This window comes from Hyla sarda, chromosome 4, assembly GCF_029499605.1.
Source record: "Hyla sarda isolate aHylSar1 chromosome 4, aHylSar1.hap1, whole genome shotgun sequence".
In the NCBI taxonomy this organism is placed as follows: Eukaryota; Metazoa; Chordata; class Amphibia; order Anura; family Hylidae; genus Hyla; species Hyla sarda.
In genome coordinates, this window is record NC_079192.1 from 157,544,519 (window position 1) to 157,559,869 (window position 15,351).

Here is a 15,351-nt window from a genome sequence, read left to right on the forward strand (position 1 = left end):
TGATCAATGCGGTCCGACCTCTGAGATTCCATCCTATTGTAAGAATAGAGGGTAAGCAGTTCTAGTATATCAGAACTTCACTCCCTTTATTCCTACCATCTGGGCACGGTCCAAGAGGTCTCATGTGTATTGTTTATAAAATAATGCCATATCCTAGCAGTATGCCATAAATGATATTTAACTGCATCTTTGCATAGGATATTTTTCTCATGAGACTTGTTTTGCAGTCCTTCGGCTCTGGAAGAAGATGATGATGACGATTCCCACACAGTGGTGGCAACTGCTAGAGGTATCTTCAATAGCAATGGTGGCGTGTTAAGTTCCATAGAGACTGGAGTCAGCATCATCATACCTCAAGGAGCTATTCCTGATGGCATTGAACAGGAAATCTACTTTAAGGTCTGCAGGGACAACAGCATCCTGCCGCCCCTTGATAAAGAAAAAGGTGAGGAAACAATGTCAATGTTAGTTAAAGGACATCTGCAGCCTAAATACACTTATCCCCTATCCACAGGATAGGGGATAGGTGTTTGAACGCAGGGGCCTGACCGCTGGGACCCCCGCGATCTCCCGAACGGGGCCCCAGCATTGCCACGCTGTGCTGCGGGTAATGTGTGTAGTGTCACACCCCCCTCCCCCTACAGCTCTATGGGAGAGGTAGGGATGCACGAACGCTGCATCCCTGCCTCTCCCAATGAACTACATGGAAGAGGCATGTCAGCCACGGCGTCATGCTGCGGCCGGCACGCCTCTTGCACGGTAGAGCAGCTGCAGAGCCGTGGCCCCGTCCCAGCATTCGGACCCCCGCAATCAAACACTTATTCCCTATCCTTGGATAGGGGATAAGTGTTTTTAGGCTGGAGATGTCCTTTTAGTCTGTGTTGTATGTGTTTTTATTTGTGTATTTTTTTTTTTTCCGACACAAGTTTTCTTGTCCTTTTTTTTTAATATATATTTTTTTTATTTTTTTTTTGTAGGAGAAACACTACTCAGTCCGTTGGTTATGTGTGGGCCCCATGGATTAAAATTCTTGAAGCCGGTGGAGCTACGCTTGCCACACTGTGCGTCTATGACTCCTGATGGTTGGTCTTTTGCTCTAAAATCATCCGACACCTCGTCGGGTATGCTTTTTTTTCCATCTGTCCTAATGGGTCGTTTGGTCACTATTGCTCACACAGCATGATTCACACAATCCAAAGAAACTTTGGTTGAAATCATACATTTACATTTCGTGTTCCTTCTCACTTTCTGCTTTTTTATTTTACACATGTACGGCTCTTTTCCAAAGTTATAAAAAAAAAGGAAATTTTACAGGAATTCTGAATCTTTTCAATATCTAGAACAGATCTGTCAAGTTTCTGATGCCGCCCTCAATGCAACAGTGGAGCAATAGGAAGAATCTAGTTTTCTGTTATTACTCAATTTCCGCTGTCCTAAATGAGTGAGCAAACATTTCTCCTGTAAGTGTGTATACAGAAAGAGATGCCAATGAACCTGTATGTCTGTGGAAGGAAAGCAGAACTCAGGTTTTCTCTGAAAGTTGAGACTATTAATTATTTGAGAGTTGTCACATACTTTAAAAATGCATCTGTTTTGCATTTGAAAATCGGCAGCAACAATTGTGCATCGAAACATAAAACGTTTTGGTGGGAATTTGTGGCAGATTTTGGGTCTAATGATAAATTTCCCCTATTGACCTTTTAAAGTCCTGCCTCCTTTTTTTTTTAGTCTTTTTGTCTAACAATTTTTGTGCAGGTTTTTTTTTTTTTATTTTTATTTATTTATTTTTTTAAATTCCGTAATCTGCCACTTATTGAAACACAAAATTACTTCTGAAATGCGCCTGAAAGAGAAGTCATTATTTGCCAGATATCCCTGCTGGAGCCCATCTATGAATCGTGACAATTTTTAACTGTCACAAAATTTTGCGCAAATAGACTATATATAGCTTTATATAGCAAGTCTGCCAATAGAAAACACTTGAAACGTCTGTTTGTACACTGTTGTGAAGAGATGCCTAATTTATGAAAAAAATCTGTGCAACAAATATACTAGGGACCATTTTCATGATAGACCAGCCTATAAATAATTCCCCCAATGTCTTTCAAATCTGCCATTATGGATTTTGCTGTGCATCCGCAGCATATCTGCAGAAAAATCTGCAACACGTGGATTCATTTAGAGAAAACAGCAATTTTGTCAGATTTCAATCTATACTTTGGAAATAATATCCGCAATGGAAATTGACATGCTGTGGATCCAAGTCAGTTTTCATGTAGAATAAATCTGCAGCAATTTATAAATTCTCATCCACTTGCTGTAAACATTTGTGCATTTTCTGTGCATAAAGCTGTGTGGAAATTCTGCCGCATGTACACCAAATGTGCCACTGTTATTGGGCCCCACCTTTGCCAGAAGTCAGTGCATAACGTTTACAAACTAATCTGTTATATATGCTGTAAGAGACAGCTCAGCCTCAAAGCAGTAGACATGTTAGCTCAGAGTAGGGCCAGAATTTCCTCTTTTCCCTCACTCAAAACAATGTTTCAAAATGGCCATGGAAGTTGATTAGTATTGTTCATTGTTAGCTTTATGAAAAAATTTCTCTAGTCTGCTTGTCTGATATAAGTAATTGGATAGAGTCCCAATGTAGCCCCTGTTATATATTTTTCTTTTTCAATATAATTGTTTATTTTAACCCCTTAACGATGCAGGACATAAATGTACGTTCTGGCGAGGTGGTACTTAAAGCACCAGGACGTACATTTATGTCCTATACATAATGGCGAGCATCGGAGCGATGCTCGGGTCATGCGCGGCAGGTCACAGCTGCTAATAGCAGCCAAGGATCTGCCGGTAATGGCCGACATCCGTGATAACAGATCACTGCATCTGCAGCGCTGTGGTCACTAAAATGGATGATCGCATCGCTCGCTGCCACGGTGATCCAATCATCCAGAACGGCAGACTGAGGTCCCCTCATCTGCCTCCGCTGTCTTCCAATGATCTTCTGCTCTGGTCTGAGATCGAGCAGACCAGAGCAGAAGAGGAAAAATAACACTGATCACCCTATGCATAGCGCTGAACAGTATTAGCAATTGAATGAATGTCCCCATGGGGACTATTAAAGTGTAAATAAAAATTTGAAAAATCCCCTTCCCCAATAAAAATGTAAATTGTCCCATTTTCCTCATTTCACCCCCCAAAAAGTGTGTAAAAAAACTAAAAATGTATTAACCATATTTGGTATCGCTGTGTGCGTAAATATCCAAACTATTGAAATACAATGTTAATGATACCGTACAGTGAACGGCTTGAACGAAAAAAAAAAATATTAAATTGCCGCTTTTTTTTTATAACCTTTTATTCCCCGAAAAATTTATAAAAAATTTCTCCATGGGGACTATTAAAGTGTAAATAAAAATTTGAAAAATCCCCTCCCCCCAATAAAAATTTTCATTGCCCCATTTTCCTCATTTCACCCCCAAAAAGTGTGTAAAAAAAAATAAAAATGTAATAACCATATTTTGTATCGCGTGCGTAAAGTAGAGATCACGGCGCAAAAAATGAGCCCTCATACCGCCGCTTATATGGAAAAAATTAAATTGTTCTTAAGGCCAAAATGGGCAGAGTCCTTAAGGGGTTAAAGAAGTTTTTCCTTTTTAAAACATATAAGGTACAAGAAATGAAAAAGATACATCCATACAGTACTGTATACAAAACAAAGAAAAAAAACATGTTCAATTCAATAATGCGTATAGCATTGTAAAGTGAAGGCAGTACATTTCTCAGGTCAAATGAACGGGGGGGGGGGGCGGATGGTAAATTGGGTGCTGTTTATGTAGGCTTTTTGATGCAAGTTTTATGGCCTGCAGAGCATAACAGATTCATTTTGATGATGAAACCACACAATTGGCACTCTTACAGATGTTCTTTACAAATAAGGGTACCCTGTAGAAATGAATTTTATGGTCCCTCATCAAAACTCATAGTAATTGAGAGTACTTATAAGTGCATGTAATGTTTTCTGCAGCATTTAGCCTTACGTGGTGAATTACTGCCCTCATATAAGGCTCGCTGTTTCTTTAATGAGCCAGTATGCTGAAATGTCTGGGCTAGCTATATCATTTTGCTCTATTGTAATTCCTTGTTGGCACATTCTACTTATAGATGCCAAGCCTCCTGTTTGAGGATTTTAAGCGAAAGCCATTATTGAAGGCTCATGGACCCATAAAATTTACACAGTACACTACAGTAAGGATGTCCATTTGATCTCGTAATCGGGTGCACCCGTCTCTCCTTGGTGACCTGCTCGGTCTGTGTTCAATAAAACTTTATGGCGATTTCATGAAAGCACAACCTGGTTGTTTGTGCTAATCTGCTGAACTTGGCATTGACTTTTCTTAAAGGGGTACTCCACCTCTAGACATCTTATCCCTGATTCAAAGTATAGGGGATAAGATGTCTGATCGCAGGGGTCCTGCCGCTGGGGACCCCAGCAATATAGCATGCAGCACCCACTTGTATCTGCTTCTGGCTGCGCTGGAGGGTCTGGCTCCCGACCACGGGAATGAAAGATCGTGACGTCACGACTCCACCCCTGTGTGACGCCACGCCCCCTCAATGCAAGTCTATGGGAGGGGTCGTGATAGCTGTCACGCCCCTCCCATAGGCTTGCATTGAGGGTCGGAACGTGATGTCACACGGGGTCGGAACCGTGACCTCACAATGCTCCAGCCCTGTGATCGACAGTAATCAGACCCGGAGTGAACACGCTCCAGGGACTGATTTTAACTGGGTGCGGCGTGCAAGATCACGGGGGTCCCCAGCGGTGGGACCAGGCATCAGGCATCTTATCCCCTGTCCTTTGGATAGGGGATAAGATGTCTAAGCACCGGAGTACCCCTTTAAAGCGTTACCAATTTTCACCTAAGTGTTTTTATGTTTCAATTCCATGCCATTTTTTAAGCAAGCCACAAATGCTGAGGAAACATTTATCTGTAGATCATTACGCTGTGAACAGTGCTGGAAAGTGTTCCTTTTTGTAGTATCATTATTAAGGGTACAGTCAGCAGCACTGTTTAAAAGTAGTTTTAGGAATGTTTATTAACAAAATCTTTATATTTGTTTCATAGATTCATAGATTTTGCCTGCACCTTGGGGATCTATTCTTTTTAAGTCTGCGCCTTTTGTTGTGGGACTTTTGTTGTGGGACTTTTGTGGGACTTTTTGGCAGCAGTTATTACTCAGTTGTGACTTCTGTAGGGTACCTACCGTACTTCACCTGAAAGGGGGGTTAAAAGAAAAAAAGGAAGGTTTTATTTTCACACAACAAAATATATTCTTTAGCTTGAATTGAATTTTACCATAGGTCAGTGGTATTCAACTGGCGGACCATTTGGACCGTGGCCGTCAATCATCCGAGCCTTCGATACCTCAGATACAAATGAATAGCTGGACGCTGCCGGAGCGATGTAACACTTTGCTCCCTGCCCAGCCAGCGCTTCCCCTATGATAGAGTGCCATTAGTGCTACCTGCATCATCTACTCTGGACAGGCCTAACTAGAAGAGGCCAGACCAGTGGAGCAGCGACGAGACCTGGGACAGAGGAGCATGTATTTTACAGGTGTTTCCCAACCTTCATCTCTACAGTTGTTTCAAAATTACAGCTCCCATCATGCTATTCTGTCTGCATGGTGGAAATTGTAGTTTTGCTGGAAAGTTCATATGGGGGACAGCTCATAGTGGCACAGTTCATATTGAGGACAGCTCATAGTGGCACAGTTCATAAGGGGGGCAGGCATAGTGGCACAGTTCATATGGAGGGGAAGGTACTGTGGTACTGTTGATATGGGGGGCAGGCATAGTCTGCATTATTCATTGATGGGGGTGAACAGACACCTCATTGTTTTAAAGGAAAACTCTCACCAGTGTCACCTGCACTAACCTAACGGTACGATAGAGTGCAGGTGACACTGATGACAACGGTACTTACTTTGTCCCGTTCCGTGGCGGGGATCTTTGTTAATTTTGCTCCGTTGACCCCAGTCCCTGCAGCTGGCTTGGGGCACGGGGCAGAGCTTACTGACGTCACAGCTGCTGCGAGACCCTGCAGAGAGCAGCAGCGGCTTGGGGCATGGGCAGCGCTTAGTGATGTCATCTCTGCTGCTCCCTGCTGGGTCCCACTGTGAGATTACAGCAGCGGTAACGTCAGTAAGCTCCGCTCATGCCCCAAGCCGGGTGCCCGGACCAGAGCTAACAGAGTATATTACCGAAGATTCCCGCCATGGAACGGGACAAGTTGAGTACCGTGGTCATCGGTGTCACCTGCACTATCTGTCGGTACTGACAGGTTAGTGCAGGTGACACTGGTGACAGATTTCCTTTAAGGTACACATTCAGTTCAAGGCAATATAATATTTGGGGGCTCAGCATTTGGCACTATTATACTCAAGAGCACAGTGTGTAATAGTATATTTAGGGGCACGGTGTGTGGCCGTATTATACTCGGGCACAGTGTGTGGTAGGATTATACTCGGGCACAGTGTGTGGTAATATTATACTGGGGCACAGTTTATGGCACTATTCTACTCGGACAGGGTGTGTGGCAGTATTATATCAGGGGCACTGTGTTTTACAGCATTGTATTTACAGTGGGGCAAAAAAGTATTGTCAGCCACCAATTGTGCAAGTTCTTCCACTTAAAAAGATGAAAGGCCTGTAATTTTCATCATAGGTATACCTCAACTATGAGAGACATAAAGAGAAAAAAATCCAAAAAATGTAATTGTCTGTTTTTTTTTAAAGAATTTATTTGCAAATTATGGTGAAAAATTAAGTATTTCGTCACCTGCAAACAAGCAAGATTTCTGGCTCTCACAGACCTGTAACTTCTTCTTTAAGAGTCTCCTCTTTCCTCCACTCGTTACCTGTATTAATGCACCTGTTTGAACTTGTTATCCGTATAAAAGACACCTGTCCACAACCTCAAACAGTCACACTCCAAACTCCACTATGGCCAAGACCAAAGAGTTATCGAAGGACACCAGAAAAAAATTATAGACCTGCACCAGGCTGGGAAGACTGAAACTGCAATAAGCAAGCAGCTGATAATCTCCCTCGATCTGGGGCTCCATGCAAGATCTCACCCCGTGGTGTCAAAATTATCACAAGAACTGTGAGCAAAAATCCCAGAACTACACGGGGGGACCTAGTTGAATGACCTGCAGAGAGCTTGTGACCAAAGTAACAAAGGCTACCATGAGTAACACACCATGCCGCCAGGGACTCAAATCATGCAGTGCCAGACATGTCCCCCTGCTTAACTCCTTAACGACGCAGGACGTATATTTGCTTCCTGTGCCGGCTCCCGCGATATAACACGGGGTCACGCGGTGACCCCGTATCATATTTGGTTAGTCACGGCAGCCATCAACGGCCGGGACCCGCGGATAATACAGGACATGACCACCGCGTCTGAAATGAAAGTGAAAGTATCCCGGCTCAGTTGGGCATCGCGGCGTCCTGAACAGCTTACAGGACACCGGGAGTTTCCCTACCTGCCACCTCTGTGTCCGATCGGCGAATGACTGCTCTGTGCCTGAGATCCAGGCAGGAGCAGTCAAGCGCCTGATAATACGGATCAATGGTATGTTAATACATGCCAGTGATCAATGTAAAAGATCAGTGTTTGCAGTGTTATAGTCCCCTATGGGAGCTATAACACTGCAAAAGGTGTTAATAAATGGGATTTTTAACCCCTTCCCTAATAAAAGTTTGAATCACCCCCCTTTTGCCATAAAAAAAAACTGTGTAAAAATAAACGTGGTATCGCCACATGCGTAAATGTCCGAACTATACAAATATTTAAATTAAACCGCACGGTTAATGGCGTACACGTAAAAAAATTCCAAAATAGCGTATTTTTGCTCACTCTTTATGCCATAAAAAAATGAATAAAAAAAGCGATCAAAACAAAAATGGTACCGATAAAACCTTCAGATCACAGAGCAAAAAATGAGCCCATAAACCGCCCTGTAAGCGGAAAAATAAAAGTTATAGGGATCAGAAGATGACATTTTTAAACATATACATTTTCCTGCATGTAGTTATGATTTTTTCCAGAAGTTTAAAAAAAATCAAACCTATATAAGTAGGGTATCATTTTAACCATATGGACCTACAGAATAAAGATAATGTGTCATTGTTATCGAAAAATGCACTACGTAGAAACTGAAGCCCCCAAAAGTTACAAAATTGTTTTTTCTTCAATTTTGTCGCGCACTGATATTTTTTTTTTTCCCATTTTGCCGTGGATTTTTGGGTAAAATGACTGTCACTGCAAAGTAGAATTGGTGGCGCAAAAAATATGCCATGATATGGATTTTTAGTTGGAAAAATTTTAAGGGTTATGATTTTCAAAAAGAAAGAAAAAACGAAAACGCAAATACTGAAAAACGCTGAGTCCTTAAGGGGTTAAGCCAGTAAATGTCCGAGCCCGTCTGAAGTTTGCTAGAGAGCAGTTGTATGATCCAGAAGAGGATTGGGAGAATGTCATATGCTCACATAAAACCAAAGTAGAACTTTTGGTTAAAAACTCAACTCTACGTGTTTGGAGGAAGAACGCTGAGTTGCATCCAAAAACACCATACCTACTGTGAAGCCTGGGGGTGGAAACATCATGCTTTGGGGCTGTTTTTCTGCTAAGGGACCAGAACAACTGATCCATGTAAAGGAAAGAATAAATGGGGCCATGTATTGTGAGATTTTGAGTGAAAACCTCCTTCCATCAGCAAGGGCTTTGAAGATAAAACGTGGCAGGGTCTTTCAGCATGACAATAATCCCTATCACACCGCCCAGGCAACAAAAGAGTGGCTTTGTAGGTAGCATTTCAAGGTCCTGGAGTGGCCTAGCCAGTCTCCAGATCTTAACCCCATAGAAAACCTTTGGAGGGAGTTGAAAGTCTGTGTTAACCAGCGACAGCCCCAAAACATCACAGCTCTAGAGGAGATCTGCATAGATGAATGGGCCAAAATACCAGCAACAATGTGTGAAAACCTTGTGAAGGCTTAGGCTGGGTTCACATCGCGTTTTTGCCATACTGTTTTCAATCAGTTTTTTTTAAAGAAAACCTTATGGTGAAAAAACGGATGGAACAGTATGGGAAAAAGTAAACCGTATGCATTTTTAAACCGTATACTGTTTAAAAGTGCATAAAGTTCTGTCTATTTAAAAAATTTTTTAAAACCATACATTTTTGAAAATGTTGTTCATTTCTAATGGGAGGGGTTTTAGGTGGGGACTTTAGAATGCAAATGCGCATGTGCGAAGTAAAAACTGTGTACTGTTTCCCGTATGGAACCTTATACATGTGCGTTTTCCACTGACGTCCATGTTAAATAAAAAAAAGTATGCGGTTGCAGTACGGTTTTTAAACCGGAGACAAAATTGTGGTCAACCACAGTTTTGACTCAGGTTTAAAAACCGTACTGCAACCGCATACTTTTTTATTTAACATGGATGTCAATGGAAAACGCACGTCAATGTATACGGTTCCATACTGGAAACAGTATATGGTTTTTACTTTTTTACATATTGTTCCATCCATTTTTTTTTTTTTGCCATACGGTTTTCTTTAGAAAAACTGATTGAAAACAGTATGGCAAAAACGTGAGATGAACCCAGCCTTACAGAAAACGTTTGACCTCTGTCATTGCCAACAAAGGGTATATAACAAAGTATTGAGATGAACTTTTGTTATTGACCAAATATTTATTTTCCACCATAATTTGCAAATTCTTTAAAAATCAGACAATGTGATTTTATGATTTTTTTTTTCTTCTCATTATGTATCTCATAGTTGAGGTATACATATGATGAAAATGACAGGCCTCTCTCATCTTTTTAAGTGGGAGGACTTGTAAAATTGGTGGCTGACTAAATACGTTTTTACCCCACCGTAGGTACACAGAATGTGTCAGTATTATTTTATTCAGGGGCACAGTGTGTGGCAGTATTAAACCAGGGACACTGTGTGTGACTTTATTATACCAGGTGCACAGTGTGTGCCAGTTATATATTCAGGGGCACATTGTGTGGCAGTATTATACCAGGGGCACGTTGTGTGGCAGTATTATACCAGGAGCACATTGTGTGGCAGTTTTATACCAGGAGCACATTGTGTGGCAGTGTTCTACCAGGGGCACATTGTGGGCAGTGTTCTACCAGGGGCACAGTGTGTGGCAGTGTTCTACCAGGGGCACAGTGTGTGGCAGTGTTCTACCAGGGGCACAGTGTGTGGCAGTGTTCTACCAGGGGCACAGTGTGTGGCAGTGTTCTACCAGGGGCACAGTGTGTGGCAGTGTTCTACCAGGGGCACAGTGTGTGGCAGTGTTCTACCAGGGGCACAGTGTGTGGCAGTGTTCTACCAGGGGCACAGTGTGTGGCAGTGTTCTACCAGGGGCACAGTGTGTGGCAGTGTTCTACCAGGGGCACAGTGTGTGGCAGTGTTCTACCAGGGGCACAGTGTGTGGCAGTGTTCTACCAGGGGCACAGTGTGTGGCAGTGTTCTACCAGGGGCACAGTGTGTGGCAGTGTTCTACCAGGGGCACAGTGTGTGGCAGTGTTCTACCAGGGGCACAGTGTGTGACCGTGTTCTACCAGGGGCACAGTGTGTGACCGTGTTCTACCAGGGGCACAGTGTGTGACAGTGTTCTACCAGGGGCACAGTGTGTGACAGTGTTCTACCAGGGGCACAGTGTGTGACAGTGTTCTACCAGGGGCACAGTGTGTGACAGTGTTCTACCAGGGGCACAGTGTGTGACCGTGTTCTACCAGGGGCAAAGTGTGTGGCAGTATTATACCAGGGGCACAGTGTGTGGCAGTATTATACCAGGGGAACAATGCGTGGCAGTTGGGGATCGATTATGACTTATTATTAGAGTAATACTAATGTTCTACATCAAGCAGCGCCTATTTCTTGCATGGCACTGCAGCCACTAGGTGTGAACCAGGTCTTAGCGTTTAGCTCGGACCTTCACCGGATGGCTGACGTCGATAAGCGGACCCCTATTAAAAGTAGCTGAGTATCCCTGCCCTAGATGTCAAGCCCTTAGAGCTTGCTTGAATTTAATAGATGTTGTATGCATCTGTGCAGGGTGGCTTTGCTGAAAAACCATCCATAGATTTTGACACAAATGTTTTTTAGCGCTATGCTCGGTTATGGAAAGTTTATTTATATTGGGCCCTCCGGTATTAATGGCCTTCCTGTAGTTTTTTCAGTGCTAAAGAGATGAGCGTGTACGTTTTTTCGGGCCACAGTTGCATGAATAGAAAGTGTGGCCATGTAGAACATACAATGGATGTTGCTACAATGATACTATATTGCACATAGATGTAAAAAAATAGATAAAAAAGCTGTAAACAAACATGTCCATTATTGTAATTTTCAATGCTGATACAAAGAGTAATTTATTAACCTACCTTTGAAAACTCCTTCAGTGACCTGTATTTTTTTTTTTTTTTTAAGAATTTGGCAGTGTTTGTAGGATTCAGATTATCCGAGAACTGCAATTTTTATTCATGTCCTGTAGAGGGCAGTGTTGGGTTTATATTAGAATGGTTTGTGTATTTTTTGCTTTTGTGTTCCTTTTATGAGTAATTGTTGTTCGATTTGCATTTTAATCCACAGTTACACACAAAAATTGATTAACCCTATGCAACTGGTATGGAAATATATGTAGTCCTCTTATATCCTCTAAGGATCAAAGGTATTTTGGTGTTAAGGGCAACAGGAAGCCAAAAATTTGTTATTTTTTTATTTTGTCTATGTAGCTTTAGGAGGTCTTGTTTTTGGTCTACTTATAGTAAATGGCATCATTTTATGGTGTAAATAACTTCATTTAGGTTTTATTAGCTTTCTACGGATCATTGGGAGTGGGGGGGGGGGGGGAGATAAAGGTATTTTGCCTTTACTCTGTCATTGTGTGTATGTATCTATATTTTTTAATTAATCTATATATAAATATAAGGTGTATATTGCTCTATCCCTGTCCTAAGAAAGGAAAAATATTTGGCAAAATAATTGAAAAAAAATGCATGGTCTTGAAGGGGTTAATATAAAGGGCCGTACATGTGTAAAAACAAATCACTGAGCTACTGAGATTTTTATTTTTATTTTGCAATTTGTTTTGATTGAATACTTGTGCAGTTTAATTGTGTACAGTGATTAACATTTGTTTCTCCCTAATATATCTACAGGTGACCCTAAACATTGGCAGAACAAATCACTTCCTGGTGACCCTAACTATCTTGTGGGAGCAAATTGTGTATCTGTATTGATAGATCACTTTTAGGCCTACAGTGTAAAGATAAGAAGTAATGTGAAATCTACTATGGACCTATTTATCTTTACACCACCTATTGAGTATTATTTGACATTTTAAATAACAGTGGGACTCAATAGTGCTAGGAAATTTGCCTGAACTTGCATTATATGGAGTAGACTTCAAAGCCATGGTCAAAGTTTCGGCCTCAGAAATGGCATGTGAAGGTTGGCCAGTGTCGCGCCTTCCTTGTCAGATAACAAAACGCCTTTCACTCGCATTAGTTTGTCTACAAAGGACCAATGCTGACAACACTAAAATAAAGTCATTTTTCAGAATGTTACTTTTAATGATTGCCCGATACCACTAAAGGAAACTGCTTGTTTTATTTTTCAAGTTAAATCACATAAACTAGCACTTCTATTTTTTTTTAATTTAATTTTATTTTTTTGTCTTGATCGACAAAATATTGGCACCAGAACGGGCTGCTTTAAGGGAAGAAATGTTTATTTCTTCATAACCTTGCTTTTGAGATCTGCCAACAGCTTACAGGTTTGAATGTTTTTACTTAGTAGAAAAGTAAGACCCAAACAGTGACTTGTTATAGTAAAGGTTTGGTCCCGTAAAAGAATAACAGTGTTGGCCTATAATACCCTTTAAATTAAAAAAACGACCGGTTGCAAATGTGTGTGGGCCGATCGTGGCTGAGGGTTCAAAGTTTTAAAGTGGCGGACAGTGGTTCTGGTGCTTCTGTGGATCTCTAAATTAACCATTTACTACACACATTTAACCAGCAGGGATGCCTTACCCTCATGTTATGGTATGTTTTTTTTCCAAGTTCTCTGTACTATGAAGTTCATACGGCTTTTTTGCGCTTATTTAGGATAATGTATAATGAAGAAAGATTAAAGAAAATATGAATTATTGTGAATTCTTTTTGAGTTGCACAGGAAGGATAGAAATTACTTCTGTCAACTCAGAAAATATTGAAGGAAGTTGTATGTTTCTGCTATGCATTTAAAAAAATCTCAAAGATGTTACAATGCTTGTATATAAACTGCGTGCATACCACTTTTGTTTTTGTTTTTTTCCTTTTTTTTGTTCTTTTTATTTTCAGTTTTTGTTTGTAAATTTAACTTTTTTAAGCTTTACTTTTTGTATAAAAAAAAAAGAAAACTGAACGTTTCTTAAGGATACCTTTGTACTCATACCTTTTTTGAGCCTTGAACTTTGTAACATCTGCAGCAATAAAAGCGCATTTCTACAGTACTCACCACAAGAACATTTTGAAGCGAAATGCACAAAAATTGCTATCTTTATAAATGCTGAGCATAAATCCTCAGAATTCTCTTGTTTGATTCTTATCTTCAAAGTATCCCTGCTGCAATTTGTTATAAGGATGCTGTATAATGTGCCCTAAAATGTATTTTTTTACTAATAGACAATTTATTATGGCACATTCGCACGGTTTCAGTAGAAGATACAGCACTGCATTCTCCTAATCAATTATTAGTCTTCACGTGTGGCTGATTTCATTTTTTTTATTTTATTTCTTTCCTTTGCAGTTATTAAAATTACACATTTCTAAATATACAAAATAAAACTGGTTTTAAAATAAAATAAATAAAATAAAACCTTTTAAAGTGTGAATTTGTTTGTAAAATTTTTGTGGCATTTATAAAATGTTGTGTATATTTATATGACCACTTTTTCAGCATTGGAAAATAGGACTCTGCTACAATGTTCCAAAGGTAAATAAATTGATTGGTTTCTCAGGTGGTGTTCGAGTGTAAAGTGCCCATATATTGGGATCCTGTACCCAATGGTTAAAGCACAACCAGCTCACTATTTTATGTGCATGATTCGTGTGGTCCAGCTCTTAGATTTCAACATGCTCCATCTTTTGAGCTGCTACCACAGACTTGAAGGTGCACGAGTCACAATGTTCTGCATATTAAAAAGGTCTAATGGCAACTTAAATGTTGGCCACTTTGGGTAACCCTCTATTCCAGGGGTCTCAAACTGGTGGCCCTCCATATGTTACAAAACTTCAACTCCCAGCATTCCCAGACAGCAATTAGCTGTAGCCAAGGCTGTCTGGGCATGTCCAGGCATGCTGGGAGTTGAAGTTTTGTAACATCTGGAGGGCCACCAGTTTGAGACCCCTGCTCTATTCCCAGGGAAATTGGCCAAAGTGCCCTTATTATAATCCACTACTGTGCTCTTGGGCTATGTTCACACAAGTAGACTGCTTTTTTTACGTTAATTAGTTTATCTAAATCTTCACAACGCATTTCTGCATCCCGTTGACTAGCAGCTTTTTTTTGTTGTCATTTAGTAAATGTAACTTTTAAAATGGGATACTATGAATTATACTTATGCTTGAACTATAAAATGCCACTTTAAGGTTGGGAGCTAACAATTTTCTAGAATGTTATTTGCTATAACATTTCTCTTTTGTACCACAATTAGAACTATGTTCCATTGTGTTTGGAAACATATTGGCCCTGATTTACAATTCTAAACCGGACCTCTTTGTTGTTGTGCGCATAAATGTGGTGCCAGAATTTGTGATGCAGTGCTCCACAATGAACAGACAAACCCGGAAAAACTGTGTGGTTGCCAGAAAAGGGGGCGTGTTCTCACAACCCGACCTATTTACTATTGCATGCCCAGCATCTTTTATTTCCCAAGTCGTCTCCATGACAGCCCCCGGAGATTGCACCTGCCTAATTGGGACAGGAAAAACACCTGAGTTTAAAACCCCACCCCTTCCTCTCCATTCCCAGTGTTTTTCCTGCCCCGATTAGTGAAGGAACCTCTGAGAGTGCAGGAGAGCTCCCTTCCTCTCCATTCCCAGTGTTTTTCCTGCCCCGATTAGTGAAGGAACCTCTGAGAGTGCAGGAGAGCTCCCTTCTGCTAAATACCTATTTTATGCCCGTGGTTCCTGTCAGAGATGAAGATGATTTTTCTTTTTTCTGTCTCCCCTTGCGGAACCCAGGCGGGCTTATGCAGGGGAGACGCGA

At 41.0% G+C, this 15,351-nt stretch overlaps 1 protein-coding gene across 19 annotated transcripts in view; it reads left to right on the forward strand.

Moving 5' to 3' along the window:
- Positions 1-13,971, forward strand: part of TJP1 (tight junction protein 1) — a 637,810-nt gene extending 623,839 nt beyond the window's left edge. For 14 of the 19 annotated variants that reach the window (XM_056572491.1, XM_056572485.1, XM_056572487.1 and 11 more), the window contains 3 exons: positions 228-445; positions 978-1,121; positions 12,261-13,971. In XM_056572491.1, the coding sequence (XP_056428466.1) occupies positions 228-445; positions 978-1,121; positions 12,261-12,355 (457 nt within the window). In that variant the 3' untranslated portion in view covers positions 12,356-13,971. The remainder of the gene's footprint in view (positions 1-227; positions 446-977; positions 1,122-12,260) is intronic. The other 5 variants (XM_056572488.1, XM_056572504.1, XM_056572506.1 and 2 more) reach the window with 2 other exon arrangements.
- The last annotated feature ends 1,380 nt before the right edge of the window (positions 13,972-15,351 follow it).